Here is a 20,854-nt window from a genome sequence, read left to right as displayed (position 1 = left end):
AGCCTGGCACTCTGCCTGTGTCCGTGCATGGGATTTAGGTGACCTGGGGTATCAAGCAGGAGATTTGAGATTAAGACGGTAGATCTTTGCGCGGCTTGAAAAGTCATAGGAAGAACATTGTGGAAAGGGTGCAGAGAAATATTGCAATATTTGCGGCCGTTTTTATGCTGGTAGAAGAGATTAGTTTCAATTGCCTTGAGGATTTGGTGCATGGGTGTTGCATTCTGGAACTGAAAAGGAAAAAACATAGTTTTACTTCCTGTGAACTTTAGCATTCTTTTTGCTCATCAATCTGGAGAATCAATGAAAATTATTTCTGTCTTTTCTCCTCCACGTTTTTTTCTTGCCTTGTGAGAAAAGAGAAACAGTAAGGGGGGTGATATTTTTCAAAAAATGTAAAGGAGCAAAATGATAATTTTAAGATAAGGACTAAAACTTTTCTAATTTATTAGAAGCGTTTTTCAAACCAGATCAAAAGAGGCTTAATATTTCTGTTTGATTTTTGCAATCATGTTGCTAAGGGGACACACATTTAACAGGAAAGTATGTTCTAAATTGTTGGGTTGCCTTAGTCTGGCTGGATTGAGGAAGAGTATGAGTCTACAGCCGCTGAGTAGAAAGTTCCATGTTTCCTGTCAAAGATGTTCAACAATGCCTTCTTGGGTGATTGATCGCTATGGGAAAAACGATGTACTCCGACTCACAAGTAATATGATATTTCCTGCGATTCGCCTCCCTAATGAAGTTATTATTAAAGTTCATGCTGCAAGTTTAAATCCCATAGATGTTAACATGCGAAGTAAGTAGATACTATGCATTGCATTTTATAGATATAGATGGTTGATAGGTAGGTAGGTAGGTAGGTAGGTAGATAGATGATAGATAGATAGATAGATAGATAGATAGATAGATAGATAGATAGATAGATAGATCAGTGAACTAACTGTAAATGTACTCAACTCACAAAGATAAATCTTATGGATGATTTCTGTACTTTTATTTCAGTATTGATTGAATATGATATTAATTATCTTTTTAAAAACAAACAAACTCCAAGATAGGCATGTGGAATATTGCAGTAGGCATGTAACTGCTCTAATAACCAGTTTTGTGCCAGGTGCTTCTATTTTACTATTAGTATCATATGAATTTGTCTAGAAAAAAAGTTATAGAAAAGCTGATTAATACAGAATTTTCTTGTCACCTTAAACAAGAACTTCCACATTGGAATTGTAAAAAAATTCAAACAAGTACTAGAAAGCAGCAAATCGAAATGTCTATATTTTTTGCAGCCTTCTTTCTACTGTCTGCTAAATTTTTGCAGCCAAGATACAATAGTTCTGCCTTAGCAATTTTCATAAATAGATTGTGCCTTGAGCTTCTTTAGAGTTAAGTCTCTTAAATCTGTTGAAACCAGTGGCCTAATGGATGTAAATATTAGAATATTATTGAAAACTTATTAATTTTCATGGAATGCAAGTCACATTTGATAAGAATAGGTTTAGAGTCTTGCATTGTAATCTTAACTGCGTCCGCTTAAACTTTTTCATTAACTTAATTTTGTCCTAATCCCGTCTAAATGAGCATAGAATTATCTCCATTGACATCTGCTCTTTGACTTTGCCCATTCCTTTTTGTCCTGTTTTATTTCACCACTTACAAGGAAGTGTGACCTCATTTTCTCTTGTAGTCAGATCATCCTATTAGGACATGCTGAGCCTTGTTGGGAAGATTCCCCTTCTGTTTTCACATTAGCTTATGATATTTAAGAATAAATTTAAAAGTGGAAAATGTGCAGTATGAAGCACCAGCAAACATAACAGTTTTATTGTTATCTTATATTAACCAGAGTCTTGTTTACATGTACACAGTTTAAAACTTCAGAATATACTAAACTGAATTCAGACAAATCTAACTCTTACGTTGCTCTGGGCTGCACTGGCAACCCTTTGGGACATGCTGGCAGTTTTAAAGAAACAAATAGATACATTTTTTCTTGTTTAAAAAAGCCAAACTGGATACTGGATTATCTAAAACTCCTAACTAATGCCTATCTCAGTGTCAGTTTTCAGTCTGTAAAACGAAAAGCCTCAGGTTGGAATGAATAAACTAAGAGAATAGTGCAAGCAAATAGTGAGGGGAGAAAAGTATATAAGTCTAAATAAGGGTGAACAAACTGATTCCTGTTTTTCTATTTCTTTTAATAGATGGCTATGGAGCGAATGCTCTAAGAGTGAAACGGGATCCGCTGAGCATTTCAGAAAAAGGCAACGAATTTCCTCTAATTCTAGGTCGAGATGTTTCTGGGGTTGTTATGGAATGTGGACCGAGTGTTTGCTACTTCAAACCTGGGGATGAGGTAATGGAAGATTGAAATAGAATAGCAATAGCACTTAGACTTATATACTGCTACAGTGCTTTACAGCCCTCGCTAAGCAATTTACAGAGTCAACATGTTGCCCCCAACAATCTGGGTCCTCATTTTACCAACCTCGCAAGGATGGAAGGCTGAGTCAACCTTGAGCCGGTGGGATTCATAGAATTATAGATTGTATGAGTGGAAAGGATCCTAATCCTTCTTCCTGTTTTATGCAGGAATCTTCAAACCACCATGGCAGATTATCTATCTCCCATTTGAAAAACTCCAGTGGGGGGAAGCAACCACTCTTATTAGGCAGATTGTTTCACTTCTTCACTCCTCTCATTACCATGATGTTCCTCTTAATACTCAGCCTGAAGCTCTTTAATTTCAGCCCATTGCTCCTTGTTTTGCCCTTGGTTTCAACAAAAATCAGATCTGATCCCACCTGTATGTAATAGCCATAGCACACATGTACTTCTTGATTTAACCACCATTGATTTAGTGACTGTTCAAAGTTTAAAAAAAATTGAAAAAAATTATGCATGACTGTTTTTCCATGACCGTTGCGCTTGGCAACTGGCATGTATTTATGATGGTTGGCTTCTGACAAGCAAAGTCAATGGGGAAGCCAGATTCACTTAGCAACTGTGTTGCTAACTTAACAACTGCAGTGATTCCCTTAACAACTGTGGCAAGAAAGGTTGCAAAATGGGGCAAAATTCACTTAACAACTATCCTGCTTCGCAACAAAAAATTGGGCTCAATTGTCGCCATACATTGAGGACTGCCTGAAATATTTTCCTTGTATCTCCTCTTTAGAAAGCACCCATTTTGAGTGGATTTACAAATAATGAGGACCCAAATTGTTGGAGACAATATGCTGACTCTGTAAATCACTTAGAGAGAGCTGTAAAGCACTGTGAAATGGTATATAAGTCTTAAGTGCTATTGCTAATAGTGTAGAAACCAATGACTTCAATATATATATTTCATTTGAGGTTATAAGTGGGAGTATTTTTCTCTTTTATTGTTATTTTATGGGAATAAAAAACTTGCTCCAGAATGGAATGAGTTGGACATTCTATATGTAATACACTACCATATAGGACTATAAATTTTAAGTACCTGCTTGCTTTAGATGCATCATCTTCTGCAGATCACAAAATTGGGTTATTTTGTAGAAACAAAATATTTCAGATTCTTTATTTTTCAGGTATGGGCAGCAATTCCACCTTGGAAACAAGGTACCTTGTCAGAGTTTGTTCTAGCAAGTGGAAATGAGGTAAGCCAACAAAGTTTTATTTCCAAATGAAGTAAGGTAAAGGTTCCCCTCGCACATATGTACCAGTTGTTCCCGACTCTAGGGGGCAGTGCTCATCTCTGTTTCAAAGCCAAAGAGCCAGCACTGTCCAAAGACGTCTCTGTGGTCATGTGGCCGGCATGACTAAATGTCGAAGGCGCACAGAATGCTGTTACCTTCCCACCAAAGGTGGTCCCTATTTTTCTACTAGCATTTTTGCATGCTTTCAAACTGCTGGTTGGCAGAAGCTGGGACAAGTAATGGGCGCTCACTCTGTTACGGGGCGCTAGAGATTCAAACCACCGCACTGCTGACCTTTCTGATCAATAAGCTCAGCGCCTTAGCCACTGAACCACATATGCGCAAAAGCAAAATAATTTTTAACTTGTAATTTTTAAAAACAGCAATAGCATTTGGATTTATATACTGCTTGAAAATGCTTTACAGCCCTCTATGTGGTTTACAGTGTCAGCATATTGCCCACAACAATCTGGGTCCTCATTTTACCTACCTCAGAAGGATGGAAAGCTGAGTCAACCTCAACTCCCATCAGGATTGAACTCCAGACTGTAGGCAGAGTTTGCCTGCAATCCTTCATTAAAATTACTGTGCCTAAAATGGGGTGTTGTTTCTATATTTACTCTTCAAATGGTGGCTAAAAATCTTTGAAGTTAAAATATTAAAATAACTTAGAATCTCCATTCTGATCTGCATAGTATTATAAGCATTTCCCTCTTTTCTATTTGGCTTTGGAAAAGAGAGTGGAAAGGGGGAATCTGACTGGCTGCTGCAAAAGCACAGTGCTTTATTTGGCAAGCTGGCAAAACAAAACACTGCAGAAGACAGACAGAATTTGTGTTCTCTTGCCCGCCTTTATGATAGAATCAGGGGTGCTTTCTAGCAGCGCAGTTCATTTGGTGTGGAGACAGAATAGGTCATTGAAAAGATCCATCACTCACTGCCAAGTCTTATTTGCCATAAGTGAGCTACAGTACAGTCAGGCCTTGACTTAACAACAGTTCATTTAGGGACAGTTCAAAATTACATTGGCACTGAAAAAAGTGACTTACGGCTGTTGTTCACACTTACAACCATTGCAGCATCCCCATGATCACATGATAAGAATTCTGATGCTTAGCAATTGGCATGCATTGATAATGTTTGCAATGTTCCGGGTTATATGATCACCTTTTGCGACCTTCCGACAGGCAAGGTCAATGGGAAAGCTGGACTCACTTAACAACTGTGTTATTAACTTAAAATTGCAGTATTTCACTGCATCAAGAAAGGTTGAAAAGGGGGGCAAAATTCACTTAGCAAATGTCTCACTTAGCAACAGATACTTTAAGCTCCATTGAGGTCGTCAGTCAAAGACTGCTTGTACTAGCTAAAGCAGAGGTGTCAAACTCGCAGCCCCTGGGCCAGATGCATCATGCGCTGGCCATGCCCACACCCACTTTAGCAAAGGGGGAAAAAGTCATGATACGTCACATGACAACTCTGTGACAATGCGAGTTTGACACCCATGAGGGTCGGGATCCATTTGGGCGTCGAGCAACTCTTTCACAGGGGTCACCTAAGACCATCGGAAAAGACATATTTTTGAAAAAATACAGAAAACATAAAATAATTTTATGGTTGGGAGTCACCACAACATGAGGAACTGTATTAAAGGGTCACGGCATTAGGAAGGTTGAGACCCACTGATCTAAAGGGTGGCTGTTCGTTTTGTAGAATTAATTATTCTGAGGTGTCTTTCCAACTACAATATTTTCCAATTGTTTCAAACAGAACACATAAGAGATACATGTATAAATTTGACAAGTTGTATGTACATTTGCTTTTGGGAGGGTGGTGTACATCTGCATTTAAGGAAAATGTTCTTTATTGAGAGAACCCAGAACAACATCTTCATGCATTTATTTTTATGCAGGTATCGAGGAAACCGAAATGTCTCTCTCACACTGAAGCTGCGTCCTTGCCTTACGTTGGTCTAACCACATGGTTTGCAGTGTGCAATGCTGGGGGACTTGATGCAGATAATTGTGCCGACAAAAGGTAAACAGCCAGATGATCTGCAAGAAGTTAGTCATGGGCTTTCTTGTCCAAAGTAAGTCCCTAACTTTCCTTTGGATGTCTGTGAGTATGAGATTTCCTTCCTGATTCCATTTTAGCATCTCTTAAAGAGTAAGACAATACAGTACAGTACAGTACAGTACAATACAATACAATACAATACAATACAATACAATAGCAGAGTTGGAAGGGACCTTGGAGGTCTTCTAGTCCAACCCCCTGCCTAGGCAGGAAACCCTATACTGTTTCAGACAAATGGCTATCCAACATCTTCTTAAAGACTTCCAGTGTTGGGGCATTCACAACTTCTGGAGGCAAGCTGATCCACTGATTAATTGTTTTAACTGTCAGGAAATTTCTCCTCAGTTCTAAGTTGCTTCTCTCCTTGATTAGTTTCCAGTAATAGATCTAATAGATTTCATGCCTTTCAGCTTTTGTAAAATAATACTTCTTTGAACATAACTAATTTAAATATCTTATATCAGGCACAGAATATGTCACAGAGAAGTTCAAAAAGTTATTCTTCATCTGTATAATTTTCTCAACATTGCTCAGTTTTAACCTTCATGCCACTATTAACCAAGGGTAACCAAATTTCATTTTTTATTCCCATAATATTTCTACTATGTTGATATGTTCCTGTATTATACAGTACATTTAAATATTACTGTCCTGTGCTTTAAACTTGCAATATTTTAAATGTAATGTAAGGTTACCTGAAATGTAGGTTCCTTATAGTTTCTTAATGTTGTACTATATAAACTGAATTTCTTAAATACAGCTTCCGCAGTAGGTACTTTTAACAGTTTACTCCTTTTGATCCCTAGATATAAAACTACACAGAAGCTAATATTTTCATTATTTGTACTTGTTTTTGCTTCATAGAATATTGATCATAGGTGCATCAGGTGGAGTGGGTACCTTTGCTATACAGGTAAGTATATTAAATCCGATCATCTTGGCAGAAGTTTTGCTTATGTCTTGAAATAATCCTAGAATAGAGACTTTCAGCATGCAAGGACAAAAAGGTTAACCATCAAAGAAAAACTTCGACACTACATTATGTGAACTTGGGGATGCATTAATTTAGGTTAAGCGTTCCAGGAATCCCTGCTATTGAATCATTGTGGGAAAATGCTGTAGAACAAGACAATTATTAGTGTGAAATGAAATATAAGTAAAAGCAATGCACAATAAGACTCTCTGAGAGTTAAGCTTTTTTAGCATCATTTGTAGGTAGCTCTCAACATATGACATTGTTTAGTGACTATTTGAAGTTACGACAGGGCTATTTATGACAGGCTGTACCCCCCCCCCTCCACAAATTACATTTTGGGTACTCAGCAATTGCCCTGCATTTATGGCCATTTGCAATGCTCTGTGGCCATATGACCACAGAGAAACTAGAAACCAGCATTTACTTTTAGTTTCCAGAAGTGGATTAGTTTAACAACTAGCATCCCCTTAATGACTTCAGTGTTTGCTTTATAATTGCTGCAAAAGTGGCCACCTTATGACCCACTTAATGACCGGCCTGACCTACTACTGTAATTTTGAGTTAAACTAATCCACTTCTGCAATGAGCCTTTTTTTGTCAGAAACTGAAAATAAATGCCGGTTTCCAGCAACAAATATATATATATCATAAATTGTGGTCATCTATTGGAGCAGAAAAAAAAAGAGTTCAAGACATAGCAGTGCTGTTGCATAGTAAGGCTCATCTGTTTGGGCCACCCCATATCAAAAATGAGATTGCAAGCAAATCCAGAACAAACTACTAACAAATTAAGTCTTCTCTATTCTTCCATTCTGATGTGTGGTGGGTGAAAGGTTAAGGATGAAAAACTGTGGGAAATGTGAACCTTGCCAAATATGCTACAGCATTTCCAAAACAAAACTTGACTTTGAATCTTAGAATCAGGGAAGTTGTGTAGCATTCATAGCAAGTGAGTGGAATAATTGTTGTGCATGTGGTTGTAGATTTCCTTTTTTGCCTTCTCTCTTAGTTAATGAAAGCTTGGAATGGTCACATCACTGCAGTTTGTTCTGAGGATGCCAGCACATTGGTAAAACGTCTCGGAGCAGATGATGTAATTGATTATAAATCGGGAAATGTGGAAGAGCAGCTCAAAAAATTACCCAAGTATGTACTTAAGTTATTTGTTTATTATATTTATTATATTTTATTATATTTTGGCAAAAAGTTTCCAAATGGCAAGTTGGTTGTTTATTTTCTGAAAGTCCGTAGAGATTCTCAGTCATCCGGTCATAGTTGTCCTTAAGGGGCTTTTTTAGGAGGCAACTGGACTTTCTTGTTCTTTCTTTGAAGATGCTTATTTTCTGGTACATTGCAAATTAACATGGCTATTTTCCACAAACTAGAAATTTATTTTCAGACAGCCCCTAAATCAACAGGAGTGGGCAGCCATGACAACCTTTTGTTCTTTCTTTGAAGACATTTCGCTTCTCATCCAAGAAGCTTCTTTAGCTCTGACAGGACAGTGGGGAGTGGAAGGATTTATATTCCTTGCAGACAGCTGGTCATTTGCATCCTTTTAGAGGTCATTGAAGCACTTGGAGGTTTATCTGTATCCTCAGGATCATCTGAGTATTGCTCTTGGTTCCTGTAGTCTGCAATTTTTTCTCTGAAAATCCATTCTTACTCCCATACCATTCAAATGGTGTTCATCCCAACTGTATATATATAAGTCTGCACAGATTCTCAGTCACCCAAATCATGGTTGTTCCAAAGGTGCTTTTTCAGGAGGCAATTGGACTTTCTGTTTTTTTTCTTTGAAGATGTTTATTTTCTGGTACCTTGGAAATCAACATGGCTATTTTCCATAAAATAGAAATTTATTTTCAGACAGCACCTATCCAGTGGTGGGTTCCAGATCCCGTCACAACTGGTACGCTGCAACGGGGTTGGGCGTCCATCACATGCACGCGCACTGCGCACACATGCGCACCACTGCCCTGCGACGGTCCAACTGCTCGGCGGAGCATCGCACAAGTGCCGTACGCTGCGTGTGCATGTGCAAATGCCCCAGTCGGCTCAAATAGAGATAAGGAGAGCGGGCAGGTGAGCCCTCCGCAGCGCACAGGTATTAAGAGCCGAAGTGGTGCAGTGGTTAGAGTGCAGTACTGCAGGCAACTTCAGCTGACTGCTATCTGCAGTTTGGCGGTTCAAATCTCACCGGCTCAAGGTTGACTCAGCCTTCCATCCTTCCAAGGTGGGTAAAATGAGGACCCGGATTGTTGTTGGAGGCAATATGCTGACTCTGTAAACCGCTTAGAGAGGGCTGAAAGCCCTATGAAGCGGTATATAAGTCTAACTGCTATTGCTATTGCTATTGCTATTCCCATACCGAGGCGTACCGGCCGGAACCCACCACTGCCCCTATCTCTAAGACCGGAGTGGGCAACCATGACAACTTTATGACTTGTGTATTTCAGCTCCCAGAATTCCTAAGCCAGGCTCAAGAATTCTGAGGGTTAAAGTCCAAGGTTCATAAAGTCGCCATTGTTGTCCACCCCTCATCAAAAACAATAACTTCCTGGCCTCTTTTAAATATCTTATAGGAATTACATTTGTTTCTAGGATGGTTTATGCTGTTGTTTCCTATTGGGGGAAAGTACATGTCATGTTGAGTCACTCACTTAATTGCTGCATGTATTTTTCTTTTTAGGTTTGATTTCATCCTAGATAATGTTGGTGGATCTACTGAAAACTGGGCTCCTAATCTTCTCAGAAAGTGGTCAGGGGCCAGATATGTGTCTTTGGTGACACCCTTTTTAGTGAACATGGACAGACTGGGTGTAGCTGATGGCATGCTACGGACTGGCCTCACTATTGGTGCAAAGGTTTTGAAGGTTAGTTAGGAAAAAAGAAGTATTTTTGCTTATGTAAGTGATAAGCTTATGAAAATGTTTGTGGAAGGTTATGCAGTTTTGCTTATTTTTTGGTGCTTAATGTTCTTTCTCTCTTTCATAGCATCTTTATAATGGGATCCATTACCGATGGTCATTTTTTGCAGCAAATGGTCCTTATCTGGATGAGATTGCAAGTCTTGTTAATGCAGGAAAGGTATGTTTAACCTGGCTATTTCACTTTTTGCTATTTGATGGACCCATGATGTTTTGGTTGAAGCCTTTCTGCTAAGTTTAGCAGGAAAGCAACTCGCCAGCAGGTGCCCTCTCTGCTGAATATTCCTAGTGTTTTGTTTTATTTTCCCTATTGTACTATGTTATCAGTAAAGATGTAGTTGGCAGAGTGTGATCCTCTAGCCTTTTAGTTCCCTTGAGATTAACCCCTTCATCTTGATGTCAGGAAGAGTTCAAGAGCATTAATACCTGCAAACCGGATAAAATAAAATCCATCGGGAAAGCCTTCACTTAGGTAGGCTTTGGTTTTTAATTTTATCCCAGGTTAGGAGTTATTTTTAGCATGGTGGAGGGAGCAATTGAATCCCTTTTTTCCCCCTGAACTATTCTTCTCTTTTCCTTTATTATTGAATACTTCAGAAAAACAATAGGCAAAGCATATTCAAAGAAAGGTATTGAATTAAATGAAACTAATGAATGTCATGGCAAAAATAACCCTATTTATTGGAAGAAAACCAATCATTCTTGGTTTTTGGGCCTGGCAGTAGATCAGGTAAAGAAACCAACACATAAAAGTCAGGACAGTTTATTGTAACAGCTTTTCTCTCTCTCCCTCTCCCTCCCTCCCTTTCTCCCTCCCTCCTCCCTCCCTACTTCTCTTCTATCTATTGTCTGTCTGTCTGTCTGTCTGTCTGTCTGTCTGTCTCTATCTATCTATCTATCTATCTATCTATCTATCTATCTATCTATCATCTATCTATATGTATCTGCATATTTAAAGCAACTCTGAGATATGTTCTCAAGTTATTTTCTTGACTTGGATTCAAGCCCAAATATCTGAGTGTTAAGATACCCTTCCTCCATTACACATGAGCTGCATTAATTGGCAATGCTATCAGATGCTTCCCCCTTTACATGTGAACTTCTTTTTTATTTATTTTTATTTTAATTGAACAAAAACACAAAAAAAGAATCATCCTTCATTACATCTTGTAGAAAGCGTGTCAATTGGTTACAGATAACTTTCGTGCATTTCTTCCACAGTCATTACTTATAATTCATATTAGATTATACACTTTAAATCAAAAATCTTTGTATATCTTACTATTAATGTACCACAATTCTCATTTGACTACAATTATTTGAACATGCTTTTACCTCAAATCATTCATACTTAAAAACACAACCACATAATGGCATTCATTAGCTATTTCAAAAAATCCTCCAATAACATTACACCTTTATGACATCTTTTAAATAAAAGTTAATTAATAAAGTTTCTAAACCTTTCTCCCCCCCTTTTTTCCAACTCACTATTTAGAATTTATATCCAAGTTATTTTTGCCAATACCATAGCATGTATATATTGTTAAACAATGACCCATAACATTTCTTTGTTATTATTATAATTGGCTAAAAATCATTTACTATTTATGCCCCATATCCTCTCGTCAGACCCCCCAAAAAACCTTACACCTTTATAACAAGATCTAAATAAAAAATTGTTAATAAAATTTTATACGCCTTTTTCCCAAGTCACAATTTGCAATTTATATCCAAATTTCCTTTACTAGATTACCATACATGTATATATCATTAAGCTGTATCCATTATCATTTCCTTATTGTTATTATAGTTAGTTAATTGTTAGTGAATAAACATTTGATAACAATCTAAAACAATCTTAACATATAATTAACTATGATAACAATAATGAAATGATAACCTTAACTAGTAAAAGTAACTTGGATATAAATTGTAAATTGGGACTTGGGGAAAAGACCTATAAATTTTATTAATAAAATTTTGTTTAGATCTTGTTATAAAGGTGTAATTTCTTTTGGGTCTGATGAGAGGAGATGTGATATAAATAGTAAATAATTTTTAGCTAACTACAACAATAACAAAGATAATGTTTAATGATATATATATGTGTTGTATTGGTAAAAGCAAATTGGATATAAGCTTTAAATAGTGAGTGGGGGGGGAAAGGGGGGGAAATGCTTAGATATCTTATTAATTGATTTTTTTTCAAAATTTGTTATAAAGGTGTAATGTTATTGGAGGTTTATTGAAATTGCGAATGAATGCCAGTAAGTGGTTGTGTCTTTAAATACAAATGATTTCAGATAAAAGCATGTTTAAATAATTGTAGTTAAATGAGAATTGTGGTACATTGATAGTAAAATACATAAAGATTTTTGATTTAAAATGTACAATACAATATGAATGAAGTATAAGTAATGATTGTGGAAGAAACACACGAAATGTATTTGTAATTAAGGATGATTCTTTTTTTGTGTTTTTGTTCAATTAAAACAATAAAAAAACTTTTCAAAAAAAACAATCTAAAACAATCTAAGAGTTACAAAATTCCTACTTATTAATCACCAAATCAACTAATTTTTTATTATTAACTTTCATTGTCAACCTGTATTTTTCCAGTAACAAACAGTATTATCTCTCTTGCCAATTGTGGTGTCAGTCTTCTTTTTATCTCCTTTATAAGGTTTTTATAGACTTCTCTCTGCACTTTGTTGCTTGAAGGGTCTCTCAGATAATCTCGTTGCCCACCAATTGCTACTAAAATTAGCTTGTCTTTGGTTGTCAATCTTGCTTCTGAAAAAAATTCTCTTCTTATGTCTATTGTCATTAGTATTTTTTTTTCTTCTGTGTCCTGGAATCTGGGGTAGAGCTCTAATTCATTGAATTTCCTTTTCCATATTCCCTTCTTTCCACTTTCACCCACATTTGCTCCATTAATAAATTCATCTATTATCTTTATCTTCTATATCTTCATTCTCCCCTTTAATTTTTGGGCTCCAACCCCATCATTTTTTGCTGTGAGGAAGACTAGTCTTTCCAACTTCTTCTCAATTCTCCCATATCCTTCCAATAGATTTTGAATTCCAGCCAAGATATTTTGGAATTTTAAGGTTTCCTCATCTGAATATTGATCCATGTTTCCAAAACAGAAGAAAGAAAAAAAGGAAAAAAAAACTAATAGCGACTGCCACTCCAGCCTTCCAGGACTCTTTTATTTTTTATTTTAGATTGACTTGAACACAAGTTCTTTTATGCTCTTCATACCCCCCCCCCTTTCTTTCCTCTGCCAAAATAGTTCTCAGAGGCACCTGTGAAAACAATTCGTGCCCTTGGCTCTTTATCAGTTTCTGTAAACAAGTTGCAAACCCTTCAGCTACAAAGTTAGTGAAATCAAAGAAGGAAAGAGAAGAGATACGTTGTTTCAAAAACTCCAGCCTCTGAACTCTGAGTGGCAGTGTTGCTACTTTTCACTTTTGCTACTTTTATTTATCTCTGGCTTATAAGAAACAAAGTTTTTAGATTTCTTTTAATAACAAGTAATAGGAAGAATTGTTAAAATAGGAAGGAAGGTTTTAATCCAGAAGTCAAGAAATAAAGCAACAAAAAGCAGAAGAAGAAAAAAATCAATCCATTCACTTTAAGAGGAATAGTTACAAAGGGAAAAAAAACCTTTCCACAGCAATCCAATTAGGGTTATTTTTGCCGCTCAGTTCTTTTGCTTAAGGATCTAATTTGGCTTTAAAGAAACATTTCTTTGGGCAGTGTTTAGCAAAATAGAAAAAATAGCTCACCAGATGGACTCACTTTCTCTTTTCACTTCCTTCTTTCCGGAGTGTCTAGATTTCATCAGCCTGGGGGCTGCCTGTTTACCGCCGGCTTGAAACACTTCCCTTGGGTCTATCAGGGACTTTGCAATGTCCCTGAGACCAGCAAGGCTTTGTCTTCCTGATCACCGTCTCTACGGGACAGTTTAGGTCTCAATGGACCGTCCAGCGGCAAAAGTGTCAACGGCGGTCTCGGACTACCGAGACCGCACGTTGTGACATCGCAACAGGGCTCCTCTTCTACATGCGAACTTCTTAAAGTACTCTCTTAAGAAAACATTTACAAAAAGCTTCATTGACTCAGTAGTGATGGAAGAGGGTGGGGGGACCAGACAGGAACAATTGACTCAGTAAACCCATACCTTAAAGATACTATACTTAGCATACTGACCTAGCAAGAGTTGATAGATAAAGTCACCCAGATGGGTTTATCTAACACATCCCAATGGCATGGTGTAATTTACATTGTGTGTGCCTTTTCACTTTTTTTTTTCTTTTTTTCTTTGTCTTTGAAACCAGTGAGGGCCAAAGGTATATAAACTGAAATTCTGCTTTTTTTTGGCAAGCTACCAATGCTTTGATGGGAGCTCAGTGTACACTGTGGTTGTTTGCATCCTTAACAATTTCATATTGTATGTTTAAAGTGATTTGGTTGCTTTAGGTTTTGGTCACAATGCTCTTGTCTTTCAAGGCTATTCTCTATGCCCTTTACATCCCCCCTGCTAACTCTTTAGTTTTGATAATTCCTGTTAATCAGCTTGTGTGATAAGAACAGAATTATAGTGTTCACACCATATTTCACAGTACTTGGCATATATTATCTAGCTGAATGACCTTGTAAAATTAGTGCCTGCTCTTATTTCTTAAATGCAAATTAGGCTGAGTGTTTAGTAAATATGTCATAGTGTGGTCATTTTACAGGTAAAATTCTCGATAAGCAATTCATTTGCTACTGCTGTGGATTGTATAATGCATCTTCAAGGTTGTTTCCTATCATATATAAATTTGCAGATCTAACAACTTTTCCTGTAACAGTGAAAAAAGAACCCAATGGATTCTTATTATTTATAGAGTGACATACTTCACTGGACCTAGGTAGGTCTTTTCAAGCAAAACCAGCAAACTCCATGGCTGGGAGTCAACCAGGAAATATTACAGATAGAATTTGGCCAAATGGGCGTGTCATATTTCTTTTGTGGTTGTGAAGATCTTGTCATTGTCTTTGTATAAGAACAAGAGAAAAGGTGTGGTTTTAAGTTATCCATTTGCGCAAGACCAGAGCAGGTGAATGCTCTTACTATTAAAAATGTGGTTGGCATGTTTGTGGATGGCTAGTTTTCTTTTGTCATAAGAATAACAAAGAATAAAACTGTTTGCTTAATCTTTTGTTTGCTGTCTTCACAAAGGACAGCTTTTAATGTTGTACAATTTTATGCTTCCTTATCTGCAGAATGATATTTAGTTGTTTATTTATATATACTTATTTATATATATAATATTTATAGGATAAATATTTATTTATTTAGTGTATGGCATATCATACAAGGTCTAGCTATATATATAGATACCATGGTAAGTAGTTTCATATTTGATCATTGAGATTGTACTTGTGATGTGCTTTTTAACATTTTTGCCATAGCCTAAATAAATAAATATTTGATTGTTCATTCAATCAATTTCTATAGCCACCCTGCTCAACCAAATGTAAATCTGGGCAATTTACAGTTCTAAAATTATAAAAAAGTAAAATAGGTAAATAATAAAACAGTAAAAACATCCCTAAAAATGAATACAAGCAGGAGCTGAGATAATTAATCAACTTATATGGTATTGTATAATAAAGCCATACTATAAATCAATGGTCAACTTTTAAAATTCAGTTATACAATATGTTCAGTATTCTTATTTCTGTTTTGGTATGTTGATGAATACATGCATACTGATTGTCTTTGGGAATTGTTTGGAGGAAACATGTAACAAGGCTTTTTTGTGGCAGCACCTGATTGCAGTATTTTCCCACCAATGTGGTGAGCTCCCTTAATGTTTAAAAGGCAGCAAAAGTAAGTTGAATAGTTAGGGCTGAAAAGGAGAATTTATCTCAACATAAATATGTGATATGAAAAATGTGACAAATAAATCGATAGACTTGGTAAACTATAAAAACATAAAGGTTTTGAAATGGATTACTGTTTGTGCCTAATTATCCGGTGCATCATATTCCCTGTGTTTTGGATGAAAAAATGCAATTTAATTTTATGTGGCCATCTTTGCTGTGTTCTATGTGCTTTCTCTGTTATTTATTCAAAAGACCAGCAGTTGCTGTGAGGGACAACCTTAAAAGTCTGCCTTCCAGTTTTTTTCATTAGGGTAGCGACAATGTAACACTGGCTCCATCAAGAGGGAGAATATAAATAAACTACCTAAACCTAAACCAGAGTGGGGTTATTTAGCCATTGTGTCAGCCTCTGTTTTGCTGCTTGCTTTTCGGCTGCCATTGAAACGGGGAGGGGGGGGCATGGTATTTGGGTGTGGGAAATATTCTGTACAGGAGGACTGTTAATTGGGAGTTGTTCTCACCATCTACTGCGCATATGGCAGGGAGAGGAGTTTCCCGCCAAGGCCAACTGTCCGGCATACCAACCTGATGATGATTTTTGAAGATGTCTCCCACATGACAGCTGTGGAGATATTGGATTGGACTATGGGCTGGGGTTACCAAGGGGAGGGGAATGAGTCATGTATTGATATCTATGCTTGCACGCGCTTTTGCTCAGATCCAGCTTTGCTTAGCTTCTATTTACCTATAACCAGTATAAGTACTCTTAATTCTGCAAAATGGAGTTGAGTGGTTTCTTTCTTGGTTATTAAGTGAAGCAGCCCTGGCACATTGTTATTTTAAACAATAGTTTTATGATTCCTTCTGAGACAGAACTCCACCAAAAGTTGATTTGCAGGGCAACCAAGGATACCAACATGAGGTAAAAGGAGGTGGCTTTTGAAGTCAATACTTTCCTCAGTAATTTGAGTTCCATTGCTATTATAAGTCAGTAAAGGATGATTTTATACATATTATCTGAGCAACTGACTTTCCTATCCAAATGCACAGTGCATTTTTAAAAAAATTATTATGTGCCATTAAGACCACATAAATAGATTTTCTTCATAGCAATCTGTACCTAACCTAATCTTTCAGGTATTCCAATGGTATAAGCCCAGGACCACTACTGTATAACTGAGTTCATTCATCTTGCTGCTGGTTGTCCTTTTCTTTTCACCTTTCGCCAGCATTAAACCGGTCTCCAGAAAGCTAGGTCTTTGCATAATGTGCTTGAAGTAGGAAAATTTGATGGCTTCTCTTTAGGCAATTTCCATGGCTTATTCTGATATCCACTTTGTTTTCTGCTTCTTCATCTTTGTATTCTGTTTTTGCATTAAGGTTAAAGTTTTGGGGATTTGAAGATGTAACAACAGAGTCAGGTAGTGCATTCCAGGCATTAACCTCTCTGTTGCTGAAGTCGTATTTTCTGCCAATCAAGTTTGGAGCAGTTTACATTGAGTTTGCATCTATTATGTGCTCTTGTATTATTGCAGTTGAAGCTGAAGTAGTCATTGACCAGTAGGACATTGTAGCGGATAGTTTTGTGTACTACGCTTAAGTTTGACGGTAGGCGACGTAGTTCTAGGTTGTCCAAGCCCAAAATTTCAAGCCTGGTGGTGTAGGATATTCTGTTGCGAGCAGAGAAATGTAGTACTCTTCTCATGAAATACTTCTGGACTCGCTTAATTGTATTAATGTCCGATATACAGTGCGGATTCCAGACAGATGAGCTGTTTTCGAGAATTGATCTGGCAAAGGTTTTGTATGCTCTAGTTAGCAATACGATATTGTCAAAGGAGAAGCTTCATAAGATCGGGTTAACAACTCTTAATTAATTCATTAATAATTAATCTGATCATGACAGGATCAGCCCTCTACCCATCTCACCACGTGGCACCTGGGAAGATTACATTGTCCAGCAAGGGGCAACCAAGCCTACAGATTTGCCTCTGCATCACCCCATGGGAGCCTGACAACCAGCCATAATACAAGCTTAAATTCAAAAGCCCAGAAAGGGTATAAAACTCAGGCACTCTCAGCATTCCTTCCCTTTTCCCCCAGGACCACAAACCATGTGGTCATGTCCACCATTAAAAAACATCTTTCCAAGCAGCCTCCATGTTTCCAGTGTCTTTCCCCCCCACTTGGAACTGAACCCAGATGGACATTTCTTCCAACACTCTTCTAGAAATCCAGCTAACTTCCTGCTTTCCTTGAGCCCCACAGTATCAGTGAAAGGTACACTACCTTGAGTGTGGAAGGACATTTTCCTTTAGTTTATCAATATGTGTCAGTAGAACCTGGAATATAAAAGTACAGTTGTACCCTGCCACAAATACATTATGGAATACATTACGCTTGTTGGGTAGTCCAACAAAATGAGGTTTCTATTTCAAGAGTCTATTTTGATTGCCCTCCTGTTCTTTTAAAATTATGATTTATTTTCTCCATATTTGTGGATGAACAAAACTAAAGGTTTTCTTGGCTACTCCTGATAATCTTACTACATATGGACATGGCTATTTTGCCTAGACCATGACCAACACAAGAATTCAGTTTGCTATTAATAAATAAAATGATTGCACTAATGAATGATGAACCAATAATGGGCCAATGTGTAGTCAGAATTCAGTAATAGTTTTTTGGTACATGTATGCAACCCATTTCTGCTGCAGAGGCCTTGGTCCTTCCTGAGTTTGGTTATTTGTTTGCAGACATTTCATTACCTGATTAGGTAACATAATCATGGTAGCGAATCTAGTATTTGCTCTCTAATTATATATAATAGTTTTCCTCAGCCACTGTTGGGGGCATTGTGGTTTTCTCCTTGGTAGTTTCTTGATTAGGCTATTTTCTGCTTGATTATTTGTCTTCTTGTATGTCTTCTGAGTAGTCCCTTGATTAGGCTATTGTTTTCTGTTTAATTATTTGTCTGGTGTTAATCTCTGCTTATCTGGATATTGGCTGTTGAAGAGGATGTGTTCTGACCTTTTTGTTTCCTTCTTAGGTGGTTTTTTTTTGGGTCTCTTTTGAATGGTGTGTAAATGTAATCCAAAGATAGTGTTTTCATTGTCTTGCTAATCTCCTTTTACTGTCACATCACCACCTGCTGACTTGCATGGTTGTGTGTACCGAAAGAAATATTTGTCTTAGTCAGGCTGTTTGGAGTAAACAGTGAATGACATATTATACTAGGTTACACCATCAGCCCTTTTCAGGTTTATTGAAACAATGAGTCTGGATCAACCACCCAGATAAAGGGCTTAATGTACCAAAGTGCTGTGCTCATCAGTCCCAGCCGTCATGACACTTCCTGTCAATGTTGGAGGCCAGCAACCCAATTAGATAGTGGTCTGCAATAATATAGCACAGGGGAGTAGTTTGCTATAGCCTTGAACAAAAATCTGTTTAAGCTGAAAGCAACTTGCTTCTTTGAAAAAATTGGATGTTGTGGGCATCATTGAGTAGTAAAATTGTGCCCTCTAGAGAGCAATCCTGAGAATTACATGTTTTTTAAAATCACATTATATGTAATGTTACACATTAGTAGTATGATAGTGTAGCTTCCAAAAGAAAATGATGCAGGGTGAAATCCTGAGTTGTTTTATAGAATTCATAAACTTGAACATTTAAGAATTTCATGTTATTTTTATTTGTTAAAAAAAATAAGATGGGAGCTTAGTGTTGGCTTCTTCAATCTTTTAGCTCTTCTTTAATTTATTTAACTCTTCTCGGGTACACATTTTGGGTATTTTAATGCCCTGTTCTATTGTAAACAAGGGATGAAAAAGGATTTCATTATTTTGAATGAAATCACTCTTGAAGTAGCTCTCCCCTAGTAAGTAGACATTGAACTATGAGGTGATTTTTATGAAGAACCTTATCCTGGCAAGAGATGGCATTTTGTATTTCCCCCCCCCCCCCCCGTCTTTATTTGCTTTATCCAGGGTAAAAAATACCATGCCTGCAAAAATATGACGAGAATTTATTCTAATGTGTTTGTATGTATGTGGGTGTGGGTGGGCGTGAACAGTTGCTCAGCATTTATTCGATAAAACATGTGGTTGTTTGGATAACATATTCCCAGTAAAGAATTTCCTTAAAACTGGTGGGAGGGAAGGTATTGAAAGTATATTTATATTTTGTTGCTTATACTTTTTCACATCATCTACAGTATTGCTTTCATAATTAGTTTCATGTGCAACAATAGATAAGCAATCAATCATCGGAGAAACTGTTTCATTGCTATAGTTACGTTGAAAGGCTTTTGAAAGCCTCAGTGACACCTCTATGAGACAGGCAGGTGTTACAGATCAATTAAAGACACACTGAATTTGGTGGCAGTTTTAAATAACAGTATTTTTCTTCCATGTAGATACATCCAGTTATTGACCAAGTCTTTGAATTTTCTGAAGTTCCCATGGCCTTTCAGAAGATGGAAGAAGGACATGCACGTGGCAAAACAGTGATCAATGTAATTAATAAAAAGTAGTGAAATCTTGGTTCCTGTTTCTTTGTAAGAATTATTTTCTTTAGAAATTCCTATGCTACAAATATTCTGTTAGTCACTTTAAAGAATTCCTACTTCAAAACATGAACATACTCTGGAAGTATATTACTTTAATATTAGCCTTTTAACATTTTCCAACTGAAACTCATAGAATGTTTTTGTGTAGTTATTGTTATTCAATAATAGTGGGGAGTGGGTGAAGAAATTAAAAAAAATGAATTATCATGCATTAGTATCAGTGATGGATTCAATTTTTTTTTACTACCTGTTCTGTGGGCGTGGCTTGGTGGGCGTGGTGTGGCAGAGGAAGGATATTGTAAAATCTCCATTCCTTCCCTACTCCAGGGGAAGGTTACTGCAAAATCCCCATTTCTTCCCGATCAGCTGGGACTTGGGAGGCAGAGAATAGATGTGAGCGGGGCCAGTCAGAGGTGGTATTTACCGGTTGTCTGAACTACTCAAAATTTCCACTACTGGTTCCCCAGAACTGGTCAGAAGCTGCGGAATACCACCTCTGATTAATATGAAGTTGTAGGGCTGGGATGGCAAACCTCTAGCATTCGTGCCATAGGTGGCACGTGGAGCCATTTGTCAGGGCATGTGAGCGCTGGTCAGCTGACTTTAGCACTTTTTTTGCCTTCCCCAGGCTCCAAAGGCTTTATAGGAACCTGGGGCGGGCAAAAACAGTCTCCCCCATCCCCCCCCCCGAGGTCCTTCGGAGGCTTCAGGAGCTTCCCTGAAGCCTCTGGAGCGC

General features: G+C 37.3%; 1 protein-coding gene across 1 annotated transcript; it reads left to right on the top strand.

The window, feature by feature from the left end:
* The first annotated feature begins 8 nt into the window (after positions 1–8).
* RTN4IP1 (reticulon 4 interacting protein 1) lies at positions 9–20,092 on the top strand. The gene is made up of 9 exons (XM_032215790.1): positions 9–799; positions 2,208–2,359; positions 3,576–3,644; positions 5,596–5,720; positions 6,624–6,672; positions 7,745–7,881; positions 9,428–9,611; positions 9,733–9,825; positions 19,966–20,092. Exons 1-9 carry the CDS (start codon positions 511–513, stop codon positions 20,080–20,082), a joined length of 1,215 nt encoding a protein of 404 aa, XP_032071681.1. The 5' UTR covers positions 9–510; the 3' UTR covers positions 20,083–20,092.
* The last annotated feature ends 762 nt before the right edge of the window (positions 20,093–20,854 follow it).

This window comes from Thamnophis elegans, chromosome 4 (genome assembly GCF_009769535.1).
Source record: "Thamnophis elegans isolate rThaEle1 chromosome 4, rThaEle1.pri, whole genome shotgun sequence".
NCBI lineage: Eukaryota > Metazoa > Chordata > Lepidosauria > Squamata > Colubridae > Thamnophis > Thamnophis elegans.
The sequence above is the reverse complement of the archived record's forward strand: the minus strand, read 5'-3'. Positions and strand labels throughout refer to the sequence as shown.

Excerpts from the sequence above, each read along its gene's own strand:
- RTN4IP1 (XM_032215790.1), top strand. The coding sequence starts at position 511 with ATGTTGCTAAGGGGACACACATTTAACAGGAAAGTATGTTCTAAATTG. Across the intron at positions 3,645-5,595 it reads TTCTAGCAAGTGGAAATGAG|GTATCGAGGAAACCGAAATG; the intron begins GTAAGCCAACAA and ends ATTTTTATGCAG. Across the intron at positions 9,612-9,732 it reads TTGGTGCAAAGGTTTTGAAG|CATCTTTATAATGGGATCCA; the intron begins GTTAGTTAGGAA and ends TCTCTTTCATAG.